This window comes from Caretta caretta, chromosome 6, assembly GCF_965140235.1.
Source record: "Caretta caretta isolate rCarCar2 chromosome 6, rCarCar1.hap1, whole genome shotgun sequence".
NCBI classification, from domain to species: Eukaryota; Metazoa; Chordata; order Testudines; family Cheloniidae; genus Caretta; species Caretta caretta.
Genome location: NC_134211.1, coordinates 49642898 through 49670854, shown reverse-complemented (window position 1 = coordinate 49670854; position 27957 = coordinate 49642898). Strand labels below are relative to the sequence as shown.

The 27957-nt window shown below is 43.7% G+C and overlaps 1 protein-coding gene and 1 long non-coding RNA gene across 3 annotated transcripts in view; one reads left to right on the top strand and one right to left on the bottom strand.

The window, feature by feature from the left end:
• Positions 1–27957, top strand: part of ABTB2 (ankyrin repeat and BTB domain containing 2) — a 193177-nt gene that overhangs the window by 147978 nt on the left and 17242 nt on the right. For both annotated transcript variants that reach the window (XM_048852837.2, XM_075129503.1), the window contains exons 4-7: positions 16942–17094; positions 21666–21831; positions 25418–25507; positions 25958–26059. In XM_048852837.2, coding sequence (XP_048708794.2) covers positions 16942–17094; positions 21666–21831; positions 25418–25507; positions 25958–26059 — 511 coding nt within the window. The remainder of the gene's footprint in view (positions 1–16941; positions 17095–21665; positions 21832–25417; positions 25508–25957; positions 26060–27957) is intronic.
• Positions 17515–20669, bottom strand: LOC125637814 (uncharacterized). Its single transcript, XR_007357082.2, has 3 exons — positions 20584–20669; positions 19506–19583; positions 17515–18488 (listed from the first exon to the last, which is right to left on the bottom strand). It is a non-coding gene; the product is annotated as an uncharacterized LOC125637814 (long non-coding RNA).

The window sequence follows — 27957 nt, the reverse complement described above, 5'->3', positions numbered from 1 at the left end:
TTGCAAGTTTGAAGCGCCAAATGCTGTAATTCCTCACGCCCACTGAAATTCATGGGAATTGGCAGTCTGAAAATCACACAAAGGCGGCTGCTGTATCTTGAGTCATGGTGAGCCTGCCTGCAGCCAAGGCCAAAAATCTCATTACTGGTGACATCAGAATCACAGGAGCTGGCAATACTGTGTTTCTAAGTGACTAGTGCTCTGGTGCACAGGTGAATGCTCACAGCACACTCAGCATAGCCTGTGGTTTGTCTGCAGGAGTCCTTTTTAACAGGCTGTGTTCAAAGTGCTTCATTCTGAATCCCCATCAGGCTATGCAAACTGATTGGTCCACCTCATCACCAGCTGAAACACATACAAAGAACCAAGCAAGGATGGGACCTAAGGCTTCTGGAAGGAGGAGACCATGTGATCATCCATTCCAGCGACCCCACCCCTATAGGAATGGGGTAGCTGTTGTGAGATTCCCCCTTCCTTTTGGATCTAAGCTTTTGGATCTGCAGAGGGAGGCTGGAATGGGAATTTCCCCCACATTGTTCCCCCTTCCCCCACATTAAGTGGGTATGTTTGCCAGAGAAAGAGACCGAGCCAGCCAAGGAGTTGCGGAACCTGGCAGGCTTCCCCTCTTTAAGGGGTCCCCAAATGATTAGGGTCTGAAGCAGCTGCTTCTTTTTCTTGTACCCTCGGCTGACTTCGGAGACACACAACTCAATGCTCTCAGAAAGAACTGGCTGTGAAGAGCAGTGTGTGAATCTAGCCTGAACTTGTCTGATGGCACCAAGTCAGCGTGATCTTCTGGTAGATAGAAGTTGTGTCAGACTCCAGATTCCTGTGCATGCAGGCAGAGGCTGCCAGTGCTAAAAAGATGTTGGGTGCAGCAGTTAGCCATTGGCAAAGGCTGTCCCTTCTGCTAAGCAATTGGCGGAGTAAACTTTGGAGACAGCCCCCTTACCTTCCTTCCCAGTCAGAGCGAGGAGGCCTGGGAGAAAGTGAACATTACATGAACCAGAAGAGTGTAGAAGAAGCAGGGAAACTAAGTTGAGAAGTGGAAAAGAAAAATAGCATTTCTGATGGGTCAGCTAGCAGGGGTGGAATTCACAGTCGGCAGGCAAGGACCAGTCTCGGAAGAAATGAACTAAATTATTTCCCAGACAGGTCACTCAGGAACACTGGCACATCAGCTTATGATTCCTTCACTAGTAAGTCTGGGGCTAGCAGTCTCGTATGCTTCCTCTGCCCAGGTCCTGTTTCCGCACATTGGAGACTCTACACTCAACCCCCATGTGCACTCTGCAATAACGTCTATGCCCTGCAAATGGGATTTTATATTTTCTAATAATATTTTGACTGTGGAGATTTTTGTGGCTGCACCAAACTTCCCTCCAGGGTTAAACATCATTCCTGCGCAACTGAGTGTACAGACCAGTTAGTAAGATTTGATCATGTGACAAGTACAATATAACTTTCTATTGTATTCTTCTACTGAGTCCATCACTATGGTATCTCACAAAGGAGAAAAGGAGCAACATGAAGAGTACTCTATTCTTCTCTCTCTCTCTCTCTCTGACGTGGTCTGAGTACATTTTCTTCTTTATCTTTTGTTCCCCACATTTTGTTCATTATCATGGACAGGCCAAAACAGCAGGTGGGATTTACATTAAGATATGAAGGCAGTTAAATTTGTGGTCAGGCTTAACTCCTCTTGAAAGGACTTTCAGAGCTGTGGGCCTTCTGCTGAGAAAGGTCAATCCCTGGTTCTTACAAATCTTTCATCATGGATAGTTCCAGACTACCTGACGAGTATAGCTGTTGTGGTTGGTCCTGGTCCTGGATGGAGAGACACCCAACACATTTAGAAATTCAGTGTAATCAAGTAATTCTAGGGACTGATCCTGCAACCTGTGTTTATCTGACTTGTACCAGTAGTGGACTCAGTAAGGACCATTCATAAGGGTTACCAGATCAGGCACTTATTTTGTATAGCATCTTTCATTCACCCTATAAAACACTCTCCTCAGCAATTTGTCGAGAAAATGCTGGTTTATGTGGCTCACCCAGATTTCTCAGCTAAATCCCTATTGAAGTTCTCTTGATTTTGCACACAAATTGTGTCAAATCTGTTGAAATGCCTATGTGATTCACAAGGACGTAATTTGAAGCTTGCTGTAACTCAGCTCGGAGGTTATGTGGGTTAGCAATGCGAAGTGATCAGAGCAATTAGTTGGATTTGGGCCTGCTTCAGCTATTGTTGCTGTACCACTGTATCAATGCCTTGTTTACAATCTCAGGCTACTTTAGGACTCACCAGCAGAAGTCGGATCTCATACCACTATTTTCCAACTGTGTTTAGCTACAACATTGCAGCACTTCCTGCCACAGTCATTCCTGGGCACCACCAAGTCAGGCTACCACAGCTGGATGTGATGTATAGGATTAGAAGGAGGGTGAATTTATTTTATGCTGATTTAGTTTTCTCACTTTTCTGAGTGTCAGAACCAACACTGGAAAGAGGGATTCCTCTTGTCCCCATCTCCCACATACATTGGATTGCTTACTCTTTCTTTGTGTCTGGAACACAAACACCTGGATGTTGACTAGAGCAGCTTATTCAAACAGGTGGTGCAGAGACATGTAGAGGAGACAGAGTTTTTTTAATGATAAAACAGAATTGTTAAATTAAAAAACTAAAGAAAAATAAATCACCCGTATTATGTTTAGCAGCAGGATTGGTACATGTTTCACTTCATGTGTCGTTCATAATGGATTTCTCACTGTTGCCTCATTGGTCTTAAATGTGCTTTCTGACAACTGAGGTTGAACAGACATAATGGGAAAAAATATCCTTGTCATTTGGAAACAAGGGAAACAAAAATCTTCATCTCACCACATGCCAGATCTCGGCCCATCTGTTAGCCAGAGGTTGGAAGGCCTCGTATGTTGCTGGAGCTGCCATGCTGCTGCGCTCTTAGAACACTTGAGAATGAAGAGCATTGGTCTGGTAGGACCTTCTGGAGGTGAAGAAAGCGGAGGACGACGTAAGGACCATTCATCTGTTTTAGTTGTGTATAAGAAACTCCCCATGGGAAGCATGAGAATGGTGGTTCACTTGGCCTATACAAATAAAGCAAATTAATAGAGCCCTCAAATCCAAGGGTATCCGCTTTCTATCTGTGGACTGTTTCTGCGGGTACCAGCGTGGATGCGGATACAGATTTTGTATCCGTGTAGGGCTCTGATAGTAAGAGCAGATGGGCAGCTGTGAGGAACTGCGGTGTGGATCCTTCACCTGCCCTGCGTGGAGGGCCTGGTGGCAGGGCCCACGCCCAGGGCAGGTGGAGGGTCTGCTGCGGCTCCCCACAGCTGCCCGCCCAGATCTTACTGTGGCCAGGCTGCAGCTCTGAGCAGCCTCCCTCCGCCACCGGAGCCGGGTTTGGGAGAGCCGTGCTGGCAGCCTGGGTCCCTCCACCTGCCCTGGGCGGAGGGCTGGGACACTGGCTGGGGGGCTGCTCAAGCCTCCTGCTCAGGGCTGGTGGAGGGGCTGCCGTAGCTCCTCACAAATGCCAGCATGGCTCTCCCCGACTTGGCTCCGGAGGGGGCGTGCCTCAGAGCCTCAGTCTGGCCCCCGGTGTAGAGCCCTGCAAATCCACGGGTATGCACGGATAATTGTTGCGGATCACAGATCGGATGTGGTTACACATTTGTGTATCTGCGCAAGGCCGTACAAATTAAATATACATTTAAAAAAATCGGGTACAGAAGCTTATGGATATAGAGAAGTGGCTGGGAAGTTTTACACTCCTATGAGCAGCTTGTACAACAAGTGCTATGCACACTCAATTTGCTCTTCAGTCATTTGCAAACTCAACATGATATCTGCATACCTATAACACAGAGTACCAGAAGTACAAAACCATGGCTGTGTCACTAGCTGGTATGCAGTAGGAGCACATGCAATTATTGCTTATGCGTCTGTGTGCGCAAATACCTCATTTGCGCTAACAGTCATGGTTTATAACTGTGCATACAATTGCATGTTCATGTTTGAAGATCAGGGCCTATATGTTACTTATTTGTTTGCAAAATTCAGTTCATAAAGAGTCCTCATATTGTTAGTGCTAGCTAGTGAGATTGGCTTGTAGTCTTCAATGCCCTAGAAATACATGTGTGTGGATGAGTAGAAGTGAGGAGAGGGAGCTGTCTACAGTTTCTCCAGCAGGTTGATTTTTTTTTAGTAATACACTGGCTTTGCCTTTTGGGTGCTGGGCCACAGAGAGGTTAAGGGACCTGCTACCATTAGCAGCTAAAGGAGTTTTCCTTAATCTCAAGTGGTAAAGGGTTGTGTTTAAGAAACTGGAAGAGAACCATAATCCCCAAGTGTATGATTTATCTAATAATTGTGACTATTGTCTGAATCACATAGATTTCATTACAACAGGAGCTTGGCAACCTCATGCCATGAACCTGAGGAGTATAACTGTTTAATGCTATTTATCCAAAAGGAAAAAGCATCGTAATTAATAATTCATTTGAGATGGTGGCAGGTTCATATTATCTAATAGATCCCAAAAACTGCACAGCATAGCTTTGAAGGTATCCTGCCTAAATTCTTCAAGGTAAGGCCAAACTGTTATCTGCTGAAAAGCTCCCACGAGAATGTGTGGTAAAATATCAAAGTATAAAACCAGCATTTGACATTTACCGGCATTTCTTGTTTATGGACGTTCTTATGGCATATTAGCCAAAAGACTCTGTCCAATGACGGTGTGTAACATACAATTAATTATTATACACTTAAAGGTGGCTGAGACATAAAGTAATGACCTGAAATCTGTGGTTATGATGCCGGGTGCTGCTTTCTGATTGTCTGAGGCTTAAAGTATACACAGTGCGAATTTAGTATGTTTGGAATTGTAGAGCTGAATCCCTCCAGGTATGTCTGTCAAAACTGTCACTAACTTTCTATCTGTGACTGGCCTTCATAGAGATACATGAGGTATGTTGCACAATGAAACAAGCATAATGGGTTTGAAATTGTGAGATTTCCTCTCTGCCTTAAATGTAGTGAAGAGAAGGAGGTTTATTAATCCACCACTACACTTTCAAGCCTGGCTCTGAATGATCAGTAGCTAAGTATAGCAAGATGGCACCCAGCTTTTGTCCTCTTTATATTCAGAGCCCTTCTTACTACTAATGATAGTAATCATATCTCTTAATCTCAGTCTCTACCATTTATTTAATTATCTCTATTCATTAGGCAAATACTAGTTAATTAAGTTCCCTGACAAAAGGGGGCGTGTATATATAGGGATCGTTTCGCTCCCCACTGACATGCAAACACCTCTGGATGCAGCTGAGCAGCTAGCTGTTCAAGAGTGTGCAGCAACTCTGCACAACAGTTGAGGACAGGAACTGAAGAATAATATGGAATCTATTTGAAACTGGTACTTGGTTAGGAGACCAACATTAACATTTGTGCTTTTTGCAAAAAGTGCCATAGTGTATCATGAGCACAAATGATCAGACTCTTCCTCATCTTTCATTTAAAAAGATGCCATGTGTAACACTAGTAACCTCATGCGGGGCATTGATTCATCACTTTGAAAGAAGAGCATCCCCTACTGATTCGCAACCACCACTTCCTGCAGCAGCTTGGTGGTCTCTGTCCAAGTAATGGCCCACTTGGATTCTGCTTGCTTGGTGAGACCACAGCACAGTACAGCCAGAGCCTGAGTAAAGTAGTAGCAGGCCTGGGTGGAGTGAGTACATGATTTAGTCCACATATTCTATTGCAGTACCTCAGCACTGAGCAGCACACACTGTTCACTTCATCTGCGTGTATTAAATGGTGGCTCACACCTTCAGGCCAAGTCAGTTTCTGGAACTCTTCCTCTCAGACTCCAGCTAATTATCGACAGCTGAAAAATTAACTTTTCATAAGGAAAATGCTGGCATCGACATCAAATGGGAATTGTGTTACACAAAGGCCACACTTGCAGCAACAGCATGTTGCACACAAATGCAACATCAATCAAATGCTTAAAAAAAAATAGTGGTTTCATCTCCGGCACAAGCATTGCTGGTATCAGCCTTTCCTCTTTCCTTAAATTAAAGAGTCTCCTGTTAGTCTCAGACAGTCTAGTGCTCCATACAATGTTGTTTTGTGTTGGAAAATTCTCTTTTGAAATATTAATTATGTTCTGTCTGGTGCTGTAAGCTAACCGGAAATGATTTCCTATTTATTGCCAGAACCATTTGTCTAATTTGGGACTGTCTTTGTTTATGTTTTACAGTTAAAACTAATTAAATGGCTTTATATATTTCCGTATTGGGAAAAAAAAATTGCATCTTACTGGTGCTTTGTTCACACTGTTGTAATTTAGGGGCTGTCAGCAGTTTCCATTAAGAAGGGCAATCGCCCATCTTCATGGTTTTGCAACTGGGCCCTGAAAATCTGTTCTGGAATTGAATTGGCAAACAGAAGCAACATGTGTTTTAAAATACACAATTGGCAAAATTCTGAGTCACAGCTAAAAGGCTTGTTGTCTTTGTTGATCCCTTTGGTGCTCATGGGAATTATAGTGGACCATATCACGGCACTGGGCAAAAATCAGGAAGAGCAAGTTACAGTACCCGATGCTGAAAAACCACACCATCCCCCAATAAATGCTGCCCTGACCATCTCAGAATCCTCTTGCAGGCAGTGTGGTCTTCACATAGTCCTCTACTGCAGCTCCTGAAGTGAACTATAGGAGTCAGCTCTTGGTTTTCCTGGTCACAGGATCTATGCTAGTGCCGGAGCAACAGACCACCCCATTTTAGGCCTTCCATCCTCCTGCATATGTGGCAACCACGTAGTATGCTGGTGCAGCACCATCCCTCTAAGGCATCTCTTTGCATGCATGCTAGGATCAACAATGTATACATAGTTTTCTTTCTATGCATTTTTTTGTACCTGTAGCACATGGCAGTATTTCTTAAGGGAACTCCGTTAGGGTATGTCTACCCTGCAGTGGGACTGAGCCATCCAGCCCTGGTAAACATGTGGGCTCGCATGCCTAGAGGGTTGGGTGGACTTGAGAGCCCAAGCTGAAGCCTGAGCCATAACATCGCCACTGCTATGTTTAGGGTGCTAACACAAGCCCCACTACAGCAAGTCTGTCTACTTGGGCGATGAGGCTTGCTCCCAGCTGCTGTACAGATGAACCCTTTGGCATGGGACCACGAGGGGTTGGGTTGGTCTGAACAAGAACAAAAAGTTGGAAGCTTTTTGGACCTTTATCCAAACTTCCTCAGACCCTTTAGGCTGAAGAACCAGCCTGGAAATCTCACAAAAATGGATTTTCTCATGAGACTTCCAAGGCTTCTCATTTCCAGTTGGTACGTGAAATGGGGGGAAATGGAGGTGGGTGGGAGAAGACAAAGGAAGCCGTTACAGATTCTTGGTTTGGATTGGCTTGAGGGACAGGTGAAGGTTCAGGTCAGCTTGCCCATCCTTAGTTAATTGTGGGTTTTGAAAAGAGAATAAACCTACAAGAGGGGGGGATGCAGGCTAGACTTTTGGTTAAGGCACAGGGCTGAGTGCCAGAAGTTGTAGTCCGTCCCCACTGTCAGTGACCTCCTGGGCAAGTCACTTAAGACTCAAGACTTTTAGAGCTGTAATAACAAAATGCCAAAGTAGCAGTGTCTGGAAGGCATGGAGATTATGCCTCTTCCTGAACTCTGCTCAGGCATATAAAGCCTGGGAGGAGGGGGGAAACAGAGGGAGGAGGTCCCCTTGCTTCACCTGTTCAGCAGGTGCAGCCATTGCTTCCCTCAGTGCAACCATCGCAGAGGGTAGGGCCTAGGGTCCACCCAGGAAAAGGAAACTAACCCTTGCACTCACCAGTACTGGAAACATGGCTATAGACTGATACTGCTATAGGAGTTGGTACAGTTGGTCAGGTCATGATGCACAGAAATGGTTTATAAGGAGATCCTGACCTGGTGAGAGACATTAATCAGTCCTGTGAAGAACCTTCATTTTAATAACAATCTGATGATGCACTTTCCCAATCTGAGGCAGGATTAGGGACTGCATCTTGCAGTCCTTTAGGAGGCCAGCAGGATTGGGCTATAGGTGTTCATTGGATAGCACAGACTGTCAGGGCAGTAGATGACTGGCAAAGCTTTTCCTCTGTGTGTACAAGTGGAACTTTAACAAACTCAAGATGCACAGTTCAGCCACACGAGTTGCATTTGCCTCTCGCTAAAGTGAATTAAATATGTAAATGAACGCTAATTTTAGGTTAAAGCTGGAGATCTGGTCCAACACTGCTATCCAAAGTCGCACAAAAGAATTCACCTTTTCCTTTGTTTCCAGATTATCATCTGTACAGGATCAGCATTACAATTTTCAGAGAAGCCTCAACTTGCCATTGGGGGCGGTAAGTGGGAGCAAGAGGAAGAAGTGAATTGCGTACAATCCCCCTCTGCTTCCACTGTCAGGGGACTGAGCTCTGGACTCATGGTAGTTCACCAGTTCCAGTGCTAGTGGGGAGATCAAAGGGGCCCATCAGACAGCACAGGAAGAGTGGGTGGAAGTAGGCCATGCCAGTAACCTGCAGGCTTTATGCTTAAGGCCACTGCTTATGTTTACCAGAAACTGAACACAGTTTTAGGTGCAGTTTGCTTTTTAATGTTCTCTGTTTAGAGAGCTAGAGCCCTCTCTGTGGAGGCATACAGATGTTGTAGACTTGGTTTTCTAACTAGAAGCATTGCACATTCCAGAGCAGAAACAATGCTTTCAGCCTGGAAAGAGGGAGCTTTTCCTGTTCTGAGTTAAGGTGCAGTTTATAAAAATGTGATTATAGTAAATTGCAAGTGGGCTGCACACTCAAGGATTTTTTACCCATAGTCAGTTCCTCATAAACCCAGCAACTTTGTCATGTTTTCTAGTCAACTTTGGTTTAGTTTTAATATTGGTTTAAGTAAGATCAGAACTGAACTTTTAGGTTGAAGATATTCTAGGACTAGCTTGTTTGTGTTGCATATTCAAGGGGAAAACTGCAAGGACACCTACATTACAGAAAAAAAAAATCCTGCTAGGGGTCATTCTGACAACTGATAAAAAGATATTCTTTACACAATTCATGGCTAACCTATGGAACTCACTGCTCCTGATGTCAGCATTAAGATGCTTTAAAAAAAAGTTTAGACATTGATATGCATAATAAGAACACCCACTGAATATTAAACCCTCCTTATGCTTTAATATATGAGCCAACCAGTAACTCATGGGGTTTAGGAAGAAGCTTCCCCTGGTGGTCAGTCTATTCCACAATTGTCCATTAAGCAACTCCTTGTCCCTTCCTTAGAAACATCAGGTGCTGGCCAATGTCAAAGACATGACACTGGTCGAGACAGACCTCTGGTCTGATCCAGTATAGCAGTTCCTATCTTCCTGTCCCAGCACACTTGCTAGGTCTCCTGGAGAGAAAAATATCTGGACTCTGAAAGAAATAGGAGTCCTTTATATGGAAGCTCTTTGGAGCCAGGAACATGTCTTAGCCTGCATTTTCTAAATCACTTTGCATATTATTGTTCTGTGTTCATACATAAATATATATTAAAAGAATATTAATATTAAAAGAAGCAGTTTTTTTCTGCTGATTAAAGCAAGGGGCTGGGAGTTGAGTCTGGGGTTCTAATCTGCCACTGATTTGTTGGGTGACTGTAGCAGGGCTTACCTGGTCTAGTTTTGGTTGCTGCCTCAGGTTCCCTTCTTCCCTAGTTAATAAAACTCACAATCTGAGTGTTTTCTCAATAACCCTCCCTTTTCTGGGAGTCTGGTTTATTCATGTAAAGTTCAGAACAACATATCTTCCACCCAGCCTTCCTAGCTGTGTCACATCCTTGGTGCAGGGTTCTTAGCCCTGTCCATGTTGAGGCTTTCCTCTTAGCAAGCTCTTGCTCCCTGCAGGTTTCTGTCCCAGGCCTTCTGCCAAAGCACCTTAGAGAGTTACTCAGCCTGGGCCTCTTCTCTGGTCTTTTCCTGGCTATTCCCCTGCTCTTGAATAGAGCACTCTTGCCCAGGTCTTCTCTAACTGGAGTTTCTCCTCTGACTCTCCCACAGACTGCCATCCCAGCAGGCCTGGGTCTTAGTCACATGCTCCCCATTACATGACCCCACTCATTTTCTCCTCCTGGGGGAGAGGGGCTACGGCTGGCAAAGGTGAGGTTGACCCACAACTCCCTTGAAGAGCCAACTCATTCTTTGACAATGACCTTGACCCACATCACCACATCATGAAATGGGCCCTAGCCATGCAGTTTGGGTCAAAATGTGGGTGTCGTTTGGGTCAGGTATTACTGTTTGGCTCCAACTTCTACAGGAGTTCCGTGTAAGCCCCTACCCCTCTCTCTGTCTGTGAATAGGCATGTTTTTGTCTCCTTCCTTGGGAGATGATAGCTAGGAAGTCAGCTGTTCTCCCTTGTCTTTTCTTTCTCTGTCTCTGTTTGGTGCCAATGGAAACAGTGTACAGTACCAAGCCCAAAACCATACATCTGAAGATTTGTGATTTCTGTCCATGTGCAGTTTGCATATAGTTCCCATAAATGGCATGGAGAGGAGTTAATGTGGCTCACACTTGACAGAGTGTTAATTATGGTGTTTACATGTGTTTTGAGATGCTCAGGTTTGCATGTATTTAAAGCAGCTACCTAGGATTAGGTAGTAGTAGTTACAAATGGAAAAGATCTATTAAATCATCCAGTCCCATCACTGCCCTGGCAGTATAAAGTGCTCCAGCACAGGACATATCAGATCAATAATGGGCTATTCCAATTATGTCCCAGGACCAGCCTTGCCTGACCTGCCAGCAGGAAGACAACCTCCTCTTTCTCTCCAAACACCAGGCTCTCCTCTCTGCCGCGGCTATGCCACTGCTGGCCCCCGTTCTTCGCTCCCTTATGCATCTCACGCTATCACAGCAGGAGACCAGAGCCCAGCACAGGGAGAGAAGAAAGGAGGCAGCAGGCAGAATGTCTCCTTTCCACCCCCACTCTTCAATGCCCTAGTCATCTGGGTGTGGGAGAGGGCAGAGAGGAGCCTCATGGGACATGGACAGAGGAGACTTCAGGGAGGAGGTAGAGAGACTCTGGGAACAAGAAGAGTAGAAGCCCCTGGGGCAATGCTCAGTAAATTCAATTGACATTGGCCTCCCATCTAGGACCCTAAGTAAGTACTTGGATGGCTAGCCCATGCTACTGCAGCTACAGTGCTAACAAGCGTACATTGATCCAAGATGGAAATTACACCCCAGTGTAGACATCCTCCAAGCATTTTATACCAGTGTTCAAATGGAAGGATATTGGGGTAAGTTCCTGCCCTCCTGGAGATCTCCCCTTCTTTGCATACGACTAACCCATGTATTTCATAGATTCCAAGGCTAGAAGGGACCATTGTAATAATCTAGCCTGACTTCCTCTATAACACAGGCTATAAACTTCCCCCAAATAATTTCTAGAGCAGAGTTTTTAGGAAAAACCCCAGCCTTGGTATAAAAATTGTCAATGATGGAGAATCCACCATGACCCTGGGTGGGTTGTTCCAATGATTAATTACCCTCACAGTTTAAAAGTTCACATCTTATTTCCAGTCTGAATTTGTCTAGCTTTAAATTCCAGCCATTGGATTATGTTCTACTTTTCTTTGATAAATTGAAGAGGCCATTATTAAATATTTGTTCCCAATGTAGGTACTTATAGACTGTAATAAAGTCACCCCTTAACCTTCTCTTTAAGTTAAATAGATAGAGCTCATTGAGTCTGTTACTATAAGGCATGTTTTCTTAACCCTTTAATCATTCTCGTGACTCTTCTCTGAACCTTCTCCAATTTACCATCTTCCTTCTTGAACTGTGGACACCAGAACTGGATACGGTACTCCAGCAGCAGTTGCACTAGTGCTAAATACAGAAGTAATATAACCTCTCTACTCCTACTCAAGATTCCCCTGTTTATGCTTCCAAGGATTGCATTAGCCCTTTTGGCTACAGCGTTGCACTGGAACAGCTGATTATCCACCACTTCCAAATCTTTTTCAGTCACTGCTTCCCAGGATGGAAGTGCCCATTCTGTCAGTATGGCCTGCATTCTTTGTCCCTATATGTATACATTTACATTTAGCCATATTAAAACATGTGCTTGCACCCAGCTTACCAAGCAATTCAGGTTGCTCTGGCTCAGTGACCTGGCCTCTTCATTGGCAAACTTTATCCATGGTGATTTTGTTTTCTTCCACGTCATTAATAAAAATGTTAAATAGCGTCGGGCCAAGAACCGATCCCAGTGAGCCCCTATTAGAGACACACCCATTCGATGATGATTCCCTCTTTACCATTACATTTTTAAACCTATCAGTTAGCCAGCTTTTAAACCAGTTAATATGTGCCATGTTAATTTTATATTATTCTAGTTTTTTAATCAAAATGTCATGTGGTTACCATGTCAGATGGCTTAGAGAAGTCTATTTATATCAGCACTATTCCCTTAATCAATCAAACTTCCAATCTCATCAGTAAAAACAGTTTAATAGAGGGGGCATGTCCCTAGGGGGGCTGCTGCTTCTGGGAGGAGTGTTTCAAAGTCAGCAACATTTTGGGAGCTCCAGTTCAGCCTGGTGAGCCTGTCAGGTGGTGAGCCTATCCCATTGCACGTAGCAGCAGAGAGGTTGTGTGGGTAAAAATACTTCTGAAGAGCTATTTTACCCTTTGTAATAGACAAGTTGGCACTAAATACCAAGTAGTTTCTAAACATGTCCCCATGGGAGGATATCTCCTTCCCCCTTCCATGATCTTCACTTGCTAATTGAATAGTGGGCCATACTAATCAAATGAGCACAGTCTATTTTCCAGGAACAGTTATAACAGTTTTTGCTAGTGAACTTAATGTAACTTCCTTTGACAAGTCCTGTTACTGCCTCCCTCCTTGACTATGGGTCTGAGAAAGCATTTTTGTTTAAATGAGGGAGGGGGAGTAGTAGATTCACCCCTCTGCAAGAACGTATCCCCGTCTCCACCCCTGGAAACATGGAGTTTATCCCAAGCTGAAGGGCAAGAGAAATGCAGGAGTTTCTTGTTAAAACATCATCAACATATCACTGTCAGATATTAATCTCACACTTTGCAAGATATACATGTGAGACATGCCCATTCTGTGCATCGCTATCATGCACTTCCCTAACTCTCATGCTAGGTTACTTGGTTTTTTTAAGGCGCCCCCCCTCCCTTTTTTGGGAGAAACTGAATGAAGCAACGGTAGCTTTCTTCTGCTTTGAAAACAGAGTATGTTCTTGGACTGTATTGAGCCCTTGTAATCCAGGCACTGGGAGTCAGAACCTTTTCCAGAGCTGGATTACTCTGTTTTATGGGCTGCCAAATGTCTCTAAATGTCAAAAACTCCTAAGGAAAATGTGTCGTGCAGAGCATGGCACATACATAAGTTTATTGCTCAACTTGAGGCATCTCCCATTAATTTTCTGCAATTTTTTTCCCCATATTTTCCAAACTGTGGAATAATCAACATTTGCCTGAAGGCAAAGGGCACCCAGGGTAAAAGGCCAGGTAGTGCGATAGTACCATTTATTTTGTGAGGGGGTGGAGAGTGTTGGCATTTCATCCCACTGAACTGGTCTGTCTCTCGGAGAGTTTGGATCATATAACAGCAGCAAGGATCTTTGCTGACAGATTTTTGGGGAGTAAAGTAACACAAAGCTGCTCCTGTGAGCATGCCTAGGAGGGTCATATGAGCTGTGAAGAAAGGAAATAATTGTGTAAAAGGGGGCATAAAAGGAAATCCATTCCCAGGGCAGAAGTCCCATGGACGTGTAAAGCTTTCACGGATAAACAGGAGCTGAAATCTTTGGTCACTCACCTGAAGAGATAGCGATTCCCTCTGACTTGCATAGTAATATGGAGTGTTGGGGTTTGGGGCAAGGGGGAAGAGAACACTGTAGCTGGGCATAAAGTTATTGCAATGAAATAAGCAACGCTTCTGAGGGCACAAGGCTGGCAGGAAGGTCATTTCAACAGAGACTGCAATGGTTTGGGCAGTTTGTTCCCACATTTAGGTGCTTGTCTGAGTTTCAAAGGTGCTGAGCTCCTGACTTCCAGGGGAGCTACAGATACTCTGAACCTTTGTAAATTAGGCTGCTATTGTTTCCTAGCTATGCAGACAGCTCCCTTTTAACCCTATTCCCATTGGACTTCTGTGCTGTAGTGATATTCTTCTTGAGCACAGACTGGCTACACGTGATAATTCTGCCTCACAGGCTTGGTTTCTAGGGTCTAATGGACCAAGTAGGTAAGTGAAACACGAGCAAAGCAACTAAAATTAGAAGAGCAGCCAGCAAGTGGAGAACAAACCCTTTACTAGATGGGCTTTTTTACAATCTGAAGTCATTCCCTCTTGGTCACCACGTGACCTACTGCCTGCTCAGGAGTGAGATTTAAAGCCTTTGAAAATTCTGCTCAGATCAGGAAACTTTTTTTATCCCACAAGCCCTTCACATTCCAGGTCTGCTGGTGACTTTGTGACTGACTCTGGTATCACATCACCAGAGGAGGGAATCCCACACATTCCGGAATGGGACAGAAGCCGAGTGAGTTGTGGAAATGTAGCTGGATATCAGGACAGCCTTCCTACTGGTGGGATCCTATTAAGCTGTGAGATAATCTTCTGAAGGGAAGCACTAGAAGCCTCATAACTTGGCTCATTTAAAATGACTGCAGGTTGGATAAAGTGCTTGGGAATGTACTGTCAGGAACATCTGTGCATTAGTCAGGGGGCATTGACTAGGTGATGGAATGGGTCTGTGAGTTTGTGGGCATTTCTCTTCTGCTGAGAACAGCAGAAAAATGAGCACGAGGGGAAACTGTGCACTTCGTATGCAACAAAATCTTGGTGCCTGGTTAGCATGCACCTTGCTAGTAGCAAAATGGAAGCAGATGGTACATGTTTTGATGTGCAGATATTCCAACTTGAAGACATGGCTGTTCAAAGCCTTACACAGGGAGTTCTGCTTGAAAATCCCATTATTTGTAATAATTTCTAACAGGATTTGTGCTTTCAATTCTTTCCCCCCCATCTCCCTATGCATCACTTTGAAAATGCCTTTCACAGTCTCAGCCACTTTCATTAATACCCAAGTCATTTTATATTCCTCTGTTGTGTGTGTTTGACTGATTTGAACTTTATAAAGAAGCAGCACCCTCTCCCTTAAGCCCTCCAGTTTAAATGTTCAAAAGGGAAACAACTCTTTGCTACTGTGAATCAACTCTGAGGTGGATTTAGTTATAGAGTTTTGAAGTATACGTGGTATTTTTGAGCCTAGCACTCGGGTGGCAGGTGCCTTTGGAAAAAACAAACAAATCATCATTTGTCAGGCTAGCTGTGTGGGAATACGCTGATACATTCGAGGCTGTAAATCAGGTACCCAGCTACCTGTGCTATATATGCCTGTGTAACTGTAGGGCTGTTTTCTATCTTACTGCACCTTTAAAAGTAAAGGAGGCCTCCTAGCCTGTCTCAGACATTCTCTGAGAGTTATCCCAAGATGACAAACATTATTATCATTATGTATGTTACTGTAATACCTAGGAGCACTTGTCCTGGAACAGGACGCCATTGTACTAGACACTGTACAACCACAAAAGTAGATGATCTTTGCCCCAAAGAGTTTACAAGCTAAGTAATGACAGGTTTCAGAGTAGCAGCCATGTTAGTCTGTATTCGCAAAAAGAAAAGGAGGACTTGTGGCACCTTAGAGACTAACCAATTTATTTGAGCATAAGCTTTCGTGAGCTACAGCTCACTTCATCGGATGCATCACTGAATGCATCCGATGACGTGAGCTGTAGCTCACGAAAGCCTATGCTCAAATAAATTTGTTAGTCTCTAATCTAAGTAATGTTACAGAGTGAGTCTCTCACACACTGTACTCTCTCATGGAGACGACATATTAGTTCTTTATCTGTTTTCCTTTTCCCCTTCAGTCTAAAATAAGTCCTCCAAACTGAAAGTACATGTTTGATGTTTGTCTGTGGAAAAACATACCTGACACATAGCTCTTACAGCTCTGTTGAGACCTAGAGGGCCAAATGTGTAGAAATGGAGACCTGATCTCTGTGTGCAAGGAATGTAGAGTGAGAAGAGCCATTGATATTAACAGCACAAAACATGGATTAACCGAATGTCAAGGGGGAGCCTTGAGTAAGTTTGGTTAATTGAATAGTCAAGGATATTTTCAATGTCATAACGGATGGTCAGATCATTGTAACAAATCCCATGTGGTAGAGGCAACAGAGTTGTTATATCTGCGTCAGTCCCGGGATATTAGAGAGACAAGTTGGGTGAGGTTATATTGGTATATGTAAAAGATATCACCTCACCCACCGTGTCTCTCTAGAGACAACAGGTGCATGTATTATATAAATCGCTCACACATGAGGAGCTAGGACAACCCCTTCAGCTCCAAAACCACAAGCCTCAACCACTTGAGCGAAAAGAGCCTGCTGATAGCTAGGAGCAGTAGCAGGCCCCTTAACCTTCTGTGGCCCAGATACCAGGAGGCACCATTCTTTATTCACTCAGTCTCACACACTGTCACGTAACTCAACATGACTCCGTCTGGGGTAAACTGAAGTTCAGATAATCAGGGCTGAGCTGTCAAAACTCTCATCCCAAATCCAGTTTTTTTTACCTGTTAAACTATCAGTCAGCTGCACTCAGCTAAAGAGGCAGACTTTGCTTTTACAGGGGGAGTTTTATGCAGTGATAAAACAGGGAGCCTTCTGGCCCACCTCCCAACATTCATGTCCAGGAAACTGTGGAGTACATTTTATCTCACCATACAAGATAAGAAACCAGCATTGACTGTAACGGGTCTCTTCACTCTCTGCACAGGCCCTTCATGCTTCTGCCCCCGCTGATGGAGTGGATGCGAGTGGCTATCACCTACGCTGAGCATCGGCGCAGTTTAACTGTGGACAGCGATGATATCAGGCAGACGGCCAGGCTGCTCTTACCAGGACTGGACTGCGAACCACGGCAGCTGAAGTATGTGGGCTTATCTTTACAGTCAGTTATAATAATCATAGCACTTTGCCCTTCTGTATCACCTTCCATTGGAGGATGTTCTCAAAGCACTTTATAAACATCACTGAATTTAGCCTCACAGCACTCCTGTGAGCTAAGGAAGTTTTAGCCTGATTTTACAGATCGGGCACAGAGAGATTGTGACTTGCCCTCTGTCATGCACACAGTCTGCAGCAGAGGCAGGCTAAGAATATAAGTAGACTGATTCCCAGGCCCAAGTGTTAACCACAAGATCATCCTTTGCCTCTTTAAATACCCTGGTGAAGAGCCTAAGTCTAAAATGTTAGACTTAGAGAGCCTTCCTCCACACATGGATTACTCATAATTTTATAGTAAGCTGGGGCCGCTAGTACTCATTTGTGTTTCAATGATTGTCTATGTTCTGCTAAATTTACTGGTGTTAGCACTGATTTTGGTATTGTGAAACTGCTTTGTGGAACCCCAGCTAGAAATGTACACATTAGTGCAAAGTGAATTTTTCCTCCTCAAATTAATCCTGCTGCATTTAATTAATGGTGACCTTGCAGTGGACATATAAACAATAATAAATGATATTTTTAACATTGTAAGGAAAAAAATGTACTGTTACTTTTTAGGTCTTTTGTGCGAAGAAGGGAGGTGGATCTAGTGGTTGCAGCAAGGGGTTTTTAGTCAGGATTTCTGGGTTCTAGTCTTAGCTTTTCTCCTGATTCTCTGTGTGGCGTAGGAGCAGTTACTTCACTTTCCTGTGCCTCAATATTTACCACAAAAGGTTGAAATAAACAATGTAAAAGGCTCTGAGGTTCTGAGATGGCACGGTAGAAGGGCAAACTATCAGCATTCTCTCTTGCTCGTTTCAGTAGTTCTCCTTTCAATCTTAGTTTCATAGTTCTTTTTTCAATCTTTCCTCTAGATTGAATGAACTGTTCAAAACTCAGGCTTCCCACTTCAAAGGTATCCTGTGCTGTTTTAATCTCCACAGGTTTTTGTAAATTCAATAGAGAGATATTGTATATGAAACACAAATGGCTCCTTAATTTCTAGGTTACATGTAGAAAAAAGAGGAAAGGGTTTTTCAGGTTCTGTTTCAGAAGTGTATTGATATAAATTAAAGGGAAATTCCTAGACAAAAAGTTTGCTAAGGTAGAATTAAGGCTGAGAGTACATACTGATAAACTACAAAGCCACCTTTAGAAACCCAGGCAATCCAGATACTCTCATATGAATGAATGGGGTGAGGGGGAGGAAAGAGGACAGGGATTCAGCCACAGCATGTGGAATATACAGGAATTCAGTTCTGTATTCTGATTGTTGAGAGGGGAGTTTCAAAACTGGCTCTTGGAAGGAGTCTGATGAAGGTTTCTATCCATGTTGTTCTGATTACAGGGGAAAAGAAAAAATCTGTAAGAAATACCAAGTGCTTTTTTCCTTCCCACACCCATATATTTTCTCCTGCCGTTCACCAAAATATACCATACCATAAATCTTTCTTTGCAACCAAGGCAGCTTTTGCATCAAATAATGCACATCGTGTTTGCAGCAGAAGGCAGAAATCACAAGTCAGAATTGAACTTCATAAACGGTTTGTTCTGACCCTTCTTTTCTAAGCTGTTATCCCAAAGGCCCTAAGTATTCCCTATGATGGGGTTTTTGGAGGTGGGAACATTGACTGTGCTGCGTGAAAAAAGTGTTGAAAAGAGGGAGGTGTCCCTATTGTAGTGCCAATGACATGACCCTCTCACTTACAGGAAGCAATTGTGTCTAGTGATTAGAGCAAGTGACAGAGAGTCAGGACTCTTGGGTTCTATTCCCAGCTGTACCTCTGGCTTACTGTGTGATCATAGGCAAATCACAACTGCTCTGTCCCTCCATTGCATCGTCTACAAAGTATGATGATAATTCGCACTTCGCAGGAGGATTCTGTCACTTGGGGGGGATTTATGGATGAAAGGCGGTGTAGAAGGGTAAGTGCTGCTGTTATAATGACCTCTGTCCTAAAACTTTATATATCTATCTTCTGATAAAGATTTCTTAGACAAATAGTTCTCCACACCTGTTTGTTTGAGAGACAGTGACTATAAGATTTTCAATCCAATGCTCTCAGTGTATCATTTCAAAAAGTGATCTATAAACATCATCACTCCTCACCCTGACCGTACCTGCTTAAATGGACACCATCAACTTAAAACCACTCAGCTATCTGAGATAGCCTCACCTATTGTTACAAGCATAGCTAAGATCACTGTAACCCAGAGAGATGAGAGCCAAAGGTATTTCTCTATTTTTCTAGATGGCTCACTTGGTGTATTTGACAGCAGTCTGTGTGTAGTCAGTTTCACTATTTCTGTGGCATTGGTTAATGAGTTTCCCCTTGTTTTGCACAGAGCACTTACTTTGAAACTAGGACAATGTGACTGCAGAGCCAAACAAATGAACAGAGTAAGGTCGCAGCTCAAGGGCAGGCACAGCACCTGAAAATACATTTAACTCATTTACTGAAATTCACTAGACTTCAAGTTGACAGAAGCTAATTGTTCTCAGGGGAACATAGGAATCTAGTATCATAATAATAACATTTATCATAGCAGTGTGGTCTGCTTGTCCATCTAATCACTTACCCTACCTCCAGGATTGACTGTTTATCCACCTATGGCCTCTAGCAGTGGTCATTGGTCCTTCGCCTGTTACCTTACCTCTGGCAGTAGCTATTGGCCTGTCTACTGCATTCATCTTTGTCTAGTGCCTGATGATTCAGACAGTTCACTCCTCCATAGACACCTTTTCACTGACCTGCCCTAATAACGACTATCTAATACATGAAAAATCTCTCACAATAACAAAATTCCAAGACTGTAGTGTTACCTTCCTACTGAATTTTTCCTAGGAAATACTTAGACATTAGCTCCTTTCTGAAGGATGGTGTTCTGCCCTGGGCATAGTTGACACTTCTCTGGATAGCCCCTGGACACTTGCATAGCCTGTGAAGCACCTGTCCCACTTGCTAGGAGCATGAGATTTGAGGTAGTTTTCAAGTGTAAGTCCCTGCATTGTGGGGTGAAGTTGGGACCTACTGAACCCATCTAGTCATAGCTGCAGTGTGGTTTTCCGTCCACAATGGGGAGAAACACCATTGTAGGTGGCACCTGCTCAGCTGGGCCTGAGCTGAAGGCCTTGTCCCAGGCACTGCAAACCAACACCTGTAAAATGAAAGGGATGGCTGGAAAATGCTGTTGCATGGCTTTGTACAGGCAATACAAGTGCAAGGTATTCCAACCAAGTGGGTGTTGTAACACCTTTTCACCTAGTGTAGGCAAGTTCTTAGTAAGAACTAAACGGGCAAGCGCTTGCAGTGTATTAGCCCAAGAAGCCATTCTGTGTGGCCCTGGGCAACTTCTTGATAGTGTCTAGTCTTAAACCAAAACAATCTTCCTACTTAGCTCCACTGGATAGAGGCTCACATTGGACTCTCACCTAGTGTACCTCATGCTTGTAGATCACCAAAGTCCTCATATGAGTTTTGGCTGTGGTATTGTGCTGGACTCCCACGTACAATTAGGCCAGCCACTAGATGGGTGAAGGACTTTGCTAACTGGACAAGTCTGTTGTGGCATCTGGTCACAATTTGTCATCAGCCTGCAAAGACAAGAGTATGAAAAGTTACCAGATAAGTTTGAGACCCTGAGTAAGTTTCATGCACAGCCTTCTAAAACCATGAATGCATTACTTCTCTGGCAGCCCACGCAAAGTTTCAAAAGAGGTTAAAATATGTTGAGGTTGTCTAATTTTTCAAAGGAAGTTGGCAGCCAAATACTGCAGCAGCTGGGAGTTTGCGCAAGAGCCCGTGTCAGGACAGGCTGCCAGTGGAGAAGGCAGCAAATGAAATCACACAATGTGGGTGACCATGTCAAGGTTCAGTTGAGATAGGAAATGCCTACAACTTGGTGATGTTCCTTCAGTGCACAAGAGAGGCTCCTAGCCTCAGAATTCAGATGTCTCTCAAAAGATAAGTCTGGAGATTTACAATAATCTCCAGACTCCTTTATCTTTGTTTAGAAGCAGATAGCTTGGTAGCTGTCAAGAGGATGAGAATGGAAGGAAAGGAGCCTAATATAAATATAGCCCAGGAGTAAGTTTGCTTTTATTGGGGTGGATCTGAGAATGGTCTGCCACCCAAAAGAAGATATGGACAATCTTCATTATAATGCAGGGATGAAAAAATGTGGGAGTAAGGTGATAAAAGATCATGATAAGCAAAATCTTATTTGGGAATAGTAGCCAGGCTCTTACATAGAGCCATAATGATTATTTAATCATGGAACTATATTTGTACTTTTTATTTCAACAGAGTTCTTCTCCCTCTCTTTCTCTGAATATGATTTCATATACATTTGATGCATTACAATTATATAACAAACATTTCTGCAGGCAAAATAGAAAAACCCAATAATGGAGCATAAAGCCATCTGGAGAAGCAGTACTATAACTAATTGCTTATTTAAAACACAAACCCTCCTGAAATAATTGCTGCACTTTTTGGCCTTTGTCCTCAACAGACCTGAATGCTGTTTTAGCTCCTTCCGAAGACTGGATGCTAAGGCTGCTACTGAAAAATTCCAGCAGGACCTGGGTTTCCGAATGTTAAATTGTGGAAGGACTGATCTAATCAACCAAGCTATAGAGGCACTGGGACCTGATGGGGTTAACACAATGGATGATCAGGTATATGAGAAGACCCTGAGAAAGTTTTCCTGCATGAGGAAATTAAATATTTTTTGTAGAGGCAAATCAATGCATGATGACTCAGGTATTTTTCTCAAGTTCTAGCTTGGGTTAGCCTGTGAACTCTTAAAGAGAATTGTTTCTACATCGCTTGGTGAGCAGCTGCATTCCCTGGAATGCTCTATGGCATGTCTCCAGCACAAATGGAGGATAGATTAGTATTCAGGATATATAATAGGAAAGCTAGATTTTGTTTTGCACCTAAATGTTTGCAAAATTAAGATACCTACATGCTTGCTGCCAGTGGCTAGTTCTCCAGTTGAAATTCAGGCCAGGTCAATGAGGAGTGACCAAAAGGTGTTACTATCTGATGGCTTTTGGGTGACCTGTATGAACTGAGTTAGATGCTGCTCTTAACGCCCCAGTTGGAACCCTCTACAGAGAGGCCAAGAAGAGCTCAGCAGGCAGATGACTTCTTTATCCTTTCACTTCTGAAGTGGTCTCTTCAGATCTGAGTTGAGGCACATGAGCCAAATAGCCTGGAACTGCCCATACTGACTCTGTCCCAATGATTAACAGTGGACTTCCGTACAGGGCACCTTTCCTTGCACTGAATTTACTTTGAATTAAAAAATTACTTTGAGATGACAGTACAATAGTTGTGGCAATGAGCAGGAGCTGCTTCTATTCGGGGACAGCAAGATACCTATTAGGAGTGGAAAGGTTGACAAACATATTAAGGCCCAGCTTGACAAAGCCCTGGCTGGGATGATTTAGTTGGGGTTGGTTCTGCTTTGAGCAGGGGGTTAGAGTAGATGACCTCCTGAGGTCTCTTCCAACCCTAATCTTCTATGATTGTATAATATCTATAGTGCTGCACATCATTGCAGGCTTGCAGACTATATTTTAAAATAGACCCACCTTCACAAATGCACATACACCTATTGCTTCTGGAGTGGGGGAGAGGGGGGGGAAATTGCCTGTAAGTGTGCAAACAGGCATTGTCCATGAAAGGTGGTTGTGTACAGGTGAGTTATTAGATGCACAATGACCTGATTTACATAGGCTTTGTGGGCATAGGGGCAACAGCACACATTTGTGGGGCAGCCTGGAGGAAGACTAGCGCCACTTTTAAAACAATACAGCTGGCTCCAGTCTGTTTTGTTTCATGAAAATCTGCCACTTGGGGGGTTTTTTCCCTCACATTTTTGTGGTTTCAGGATATAAAGCCCAGAGGACTTTTGTTCTTTCAAAACAAATCTTTGATATTTTTTGCCTCTGATGCTTTGTTCAGTGACCTGCTGATTTATTTACCCTCACACCAAAGAAATCACAGCGCAGAGCCAATTGCCAATTTTTTTCCCTTCAGCCAGACAGAGGGTGGGGGGTTGTTTTTCAGCCAAACTCTGCACTTTGATGGTTTTTGCTGACAGCACAAGCTAAGGGGTTTAAAACTTTGTAAACAGTTGATATCATAGTCTCATTATCACCCGATTGATGTCATATTGTAGCCAATCCTACTGGAGGATTTCATTGAATTAGTGTTAAGGATTGCTGTACTGGTGTTTACTTTTCATGTCCTCAACAGAGGACACCTCTCCCAAATTTACAGCCCAGCATCCTAGCATCTTATTGACTAAGGAGGCTTGGAGGAGGATGTCTAGGGAGACACTGCTGTTCTGTGATTAGCCACTTGTATCACTGTGAAACAATGCAAGACGATTCTCTTCTTTCAGAGTCCCAGGGTCTGAGCATGCTTTCTCTGCTGCATTACCAACTAAGGATGGGGTTAAATCAAAACCCTAGATGTCAACTCTACCATATGTGGGATCTGGATCCAGACCTGAACTTTGCAGCTGGCACCTGTTTCTGTAATGGGATGTGCCAGAGCCAGCATGCCTATGGAAAACTGACTTAAGGCCTGGAAACAGAACCCAGGTCTATTGGACAGCAGAGTGGAGCATTAACCAAAGTGATACCTAGCCAGCCCAGCTGATACATTCATATTAGACTTACCCTGGCTAAAGGAAATCATTCTTAAAATGCTACACAGTAGGCAGGAATCTCTGAGTCATTACTGCAGGTGTTACTGCCCCACTCATGGCGAGCAGAGCTGGACAAAACTTTCCTGGTAAGGGCCACCCAATCAGATGGAAGTGAGATAGCCGCTGGCCCCACCATTCAGAACCAGTTTCAGATTTTGAAGGTGTTTGTCTGAAGTGTTTGTTCAGACCCAGCTCTAGTCGTAGCCTCAATACTCAGAGTAGGGTTACTGAGGTTTGAGCTTGGAGCAATGTCTTGGGCTGATTTATGGTTTCCAATGGATGCCATTTGCTACTCATTGGTTTCATATGGTTTTGTGGGGAAAAAATAAAACTCAGAGGTTTGGGGTGAGTTTCCTTTTGAGTTCTTGGTTTTTATCTGAACCTGAAATGCAGATTAAAACTTGTGGGGAGGGGAGTGCAAAAGGCCCATGACTCAAATGGAAAGATGGAGTTATACAAACCCCTTAGAATTGAACCCCTGAGTTTGGCAGGGCTCTAGTTACAAATAGAGATGGCCCAGAACCTAAACCACAGCTCTAACTCTGAATCTACAGCTGAATTTCCTACCCTTGTCATGTGCCTGCATCAAAGCCAAACCCCAGCTCCAAGCATTCCCAGAGAAGGCAGTTCCAGCTTCGGATCAGAACTGTCCCAGGTCTGGGGGCATTCAGATTCTGGCCTTTTCAGAGAGAAGCTTGAGCAGCATGTGTGGGATCCAAACTCCACACCTGGCATTTGGATCCAGGGTTTGATTCAGGCCCCTTTGTAAGAATGAGGCTAGATTATTGTTTGATTAGTGCAGACATGCCCCTTTGTGAAAAATTCAATCAAATAAAATAAAATTTAAAAAACCCAGATAATGAAAAGTGAAAGAACCTGAGACGTGAGCTTCAGTCTATTTCATCATGAAAGTTTTGGCCATTTACTTGGCTTGGCTATTTCTGGAGTGATTTGTTTGTAAATACGGCCAGTCTAGCTCATGAGTAATCTCTGGCTGGTCATTGTTTAAACAGAGAGAAAGCAAGAGAGAGAGATTTTATGGGTAGAAATATTCTGTCAGTGCTGAAATACTTTAACAAATATTGTTTTGCCAATGGAGATCGTATTTGCCAAGTAAACTTCTCTGTGTTTGTTTCTGCTTAAGTTCCCCTGGCCAAGGAGGATGCAAGGAGCTCTATTCCTTTCCTGCAGCCTTAGGAAAGGGGCTGCCTCTAAAAACATGGCTCAGTGCAAAGTTTAGGATTTTAAATAACTCATTTAAAATGACTGCTAGCTCATCTGCTATTTATTCAATGTAGGACATGTCACATTCCTATTTTAATGTCTTGATTTCCCCCGCAGCACGCAGAAATCACAAATGCATATACACGCACACATTGTATGTACATCACACACTGCACATTATTTATATATATATTATAAATATACACACACACACACCTATATTGCAGACCCAGTTCCATCAGCCCCTTTGGCCGATGGACTCTCTGCTGTGAGGCCCATAGATACAGGCTAACTGTTGCTGACTTTTCTTCCTGAAGGGCGTGACCCCGCTAATGTATGCCTGTGCTGCTGGAGATGAAGCCATGGTCCAGATGCTGATTGATGCTGGAGCAAATTTGGATATACCAGTAAGTAAGAGCCAAAACCAGAAAACCTGCTCATCTTTGACTTGTAAATAAGCAGGATCGGTTATGAAATCGCTCCCGGCAACCAAAAGCTCCAGCTTGTGGAGTTTGTACACCAGACTTACTTTCAGAGCTCATTGTTTCAAGGTTTTGGGAGAAATAAAGCCCAAAGCCCCTTGGAGTGCGCAGTGGCTGAAATAATGATTGACACAGGGAGCAAAAAAGGTCTCCTTTTGGAAAGAGCTGCCACTAAGGGAAATCAATAGGCACATTAGAGAAGCCCAGACGAGAGAACACAATGATCAGCCCAGGCAGCACTCTCTGAATGGTGTCAGTCTGTCACTACCAGGGATTGTTATTCCCCAGGGAAATGCCAGTTACAGTAGAGTCTGAAGAATATGGGAGAGAGACAGAGACTGCTATGGTCAATAACTGAGCTTTTCATGTTCCCAGGTTCCTGGCAGCAATCCCCGATATCCCTCAGTCCATCCCGACAGCCGGCACTGGACTGCGCTCACCTTTGCTGTGCTACATGGACACATTTCTGTAGTTCAGGTAAGCAAAGGGGAGGGAGACACAGTTGTGATGAATCCTTAAAATATACATAGAGAATGAGGGGTGATCTATTTCTCTGAGCACAGGGCAGGGAGCCAGGACCTCCTAGCTTTTAAACCAAGCTCAGAACTGGGTTCCCTTTGTTGCTTTGGTCTTTTTAAAATCACTGATTATCCATGTACCTGTAAAATGAGGGAAATGTGACATGCCTTACAGTGTTGGTGGGGGTTGATTCGTTAAGCTCTGGAAAGGCTTTGACAATGAAACATTCTACAAATTCTTATTCTTTTTTCTAAATACTATTTGTATATTAATGTCTTAAGTTTTTCTGGCCTCAAAACAATGTGGATCAGCCACTAACAATGGTGTCTGGTGAACTGGTGCTTTCAGGGGAGTGTGCCCAAGTATGGGCAGAGTGCTTGGTCAGCATGTTTCTTGAAAGTATTAGCTATGGCCTGGATACTTTTTATAGGTGCAAAAATTGAGTTGCCTGTCCATTCCTGCTTAGAAGCCCGCTCCTGAGAGAAGAGCACCCTATGCTCCCTTTGCATGCTCCAGCCCTGAAAGCTGTGACTCTCCTACAATGGGTTCTGAATGTATCATCAGTGGGAGTGCTGCTACATGCAGCCACTCCTTTGCTCACTAGGTACATTTGGATTCCCTTCCTGCAAGCTCTGTGCATGCTCATTGCCAGTCTTTCTGCTGAATTCACACAGAGGGCATGCAGAATTGGATGCCGGGGTGCCTTGTGGAGCCCTCCAAGGTACCCACCCTCTCTCTCTAACTTCAGAGTGAGTCAAAACTGATCCACAGGAGGTTTTCAGCTGCTGGTGAGGCAATAAGTAATTTCTATTCAGCTCTCAAGGAAGACACAACTATAAGCTAATGTGGGGTTTTTTTATATTTGGTTTTACAAATGTATGCAAATATAAATGCAAATTAGATTCATCCTTCATGTCCTTGGCAAGTTGCCAGTGCACTCTTTGCATTTCAAAGGTTGTACAATTTTAATTTACATGTGAGATAATACATGTGATACTCTCAGGAGACGGTGCTGAGAAATACATCAACAAGGCTCCTTGGACTGAACTTAGCCTTCTGCTCCTCTGGGCCGTATTATGTTGCCTGCAGCGAGTGTTTATTCACTTAGATGTTTTAAGTATTTAAACTTCTAAATCTAATGTCAAAACCTTCCCTACAATGATCATCACTGAAAGAGTCCTATCTCCGCTTTCTCTGAATGTAGTGAAGCCCAGTGGAATTGCCTCTTTCTTGATATCCATGACTGGATTTGCCAGATCTAGCTTCTCCATCAAGGGAGAAATAAATTAGTAAGTAGAAAAAGTCATTGTCCTCCACCAGCAATATTATGCTGAAAATGTAAATGTGAAATTACCAGGCACAATCATACATCCAGTCTGTGCCGAGGCAAGGGATGTAATAAATTGGTGACCACCTAGGGCTCCATGATTGTCATTGTGCTGCATACGATGGCTGCTCAGAAATGCATGCCATACCAGCAGCATGAATAGAACCCAGATGCTCCTGCTCCAAAAGCACAGGTTCTTGCCATGTGAATTAAAAGGAGATTAACTCCATCAACTACCAGCAGTGTAAGGTTTATGCCATATAGCTGGATGATTGTGACTCTGTCCAGTAGAGGAGCAGTGGTTTTCCCAGAGGAAAGAATCCCAACTAGCTGCCCTCTATGGCTATACATGGTCAACAGGGTGTCTGCCCCTGCCTGGAAATACAAATGCCCAGACCTGCTTTGTTGTTCTTATAAATGAAGGGTTCTTCTTCAAGTGCCGCTCCCTATGTGTATTTCCCAGTGGGTCCACGTGTGCCCGAGTCTGGCAATTCTAACAAGCAGTGTCCATTGGCCTGCACTTATACAG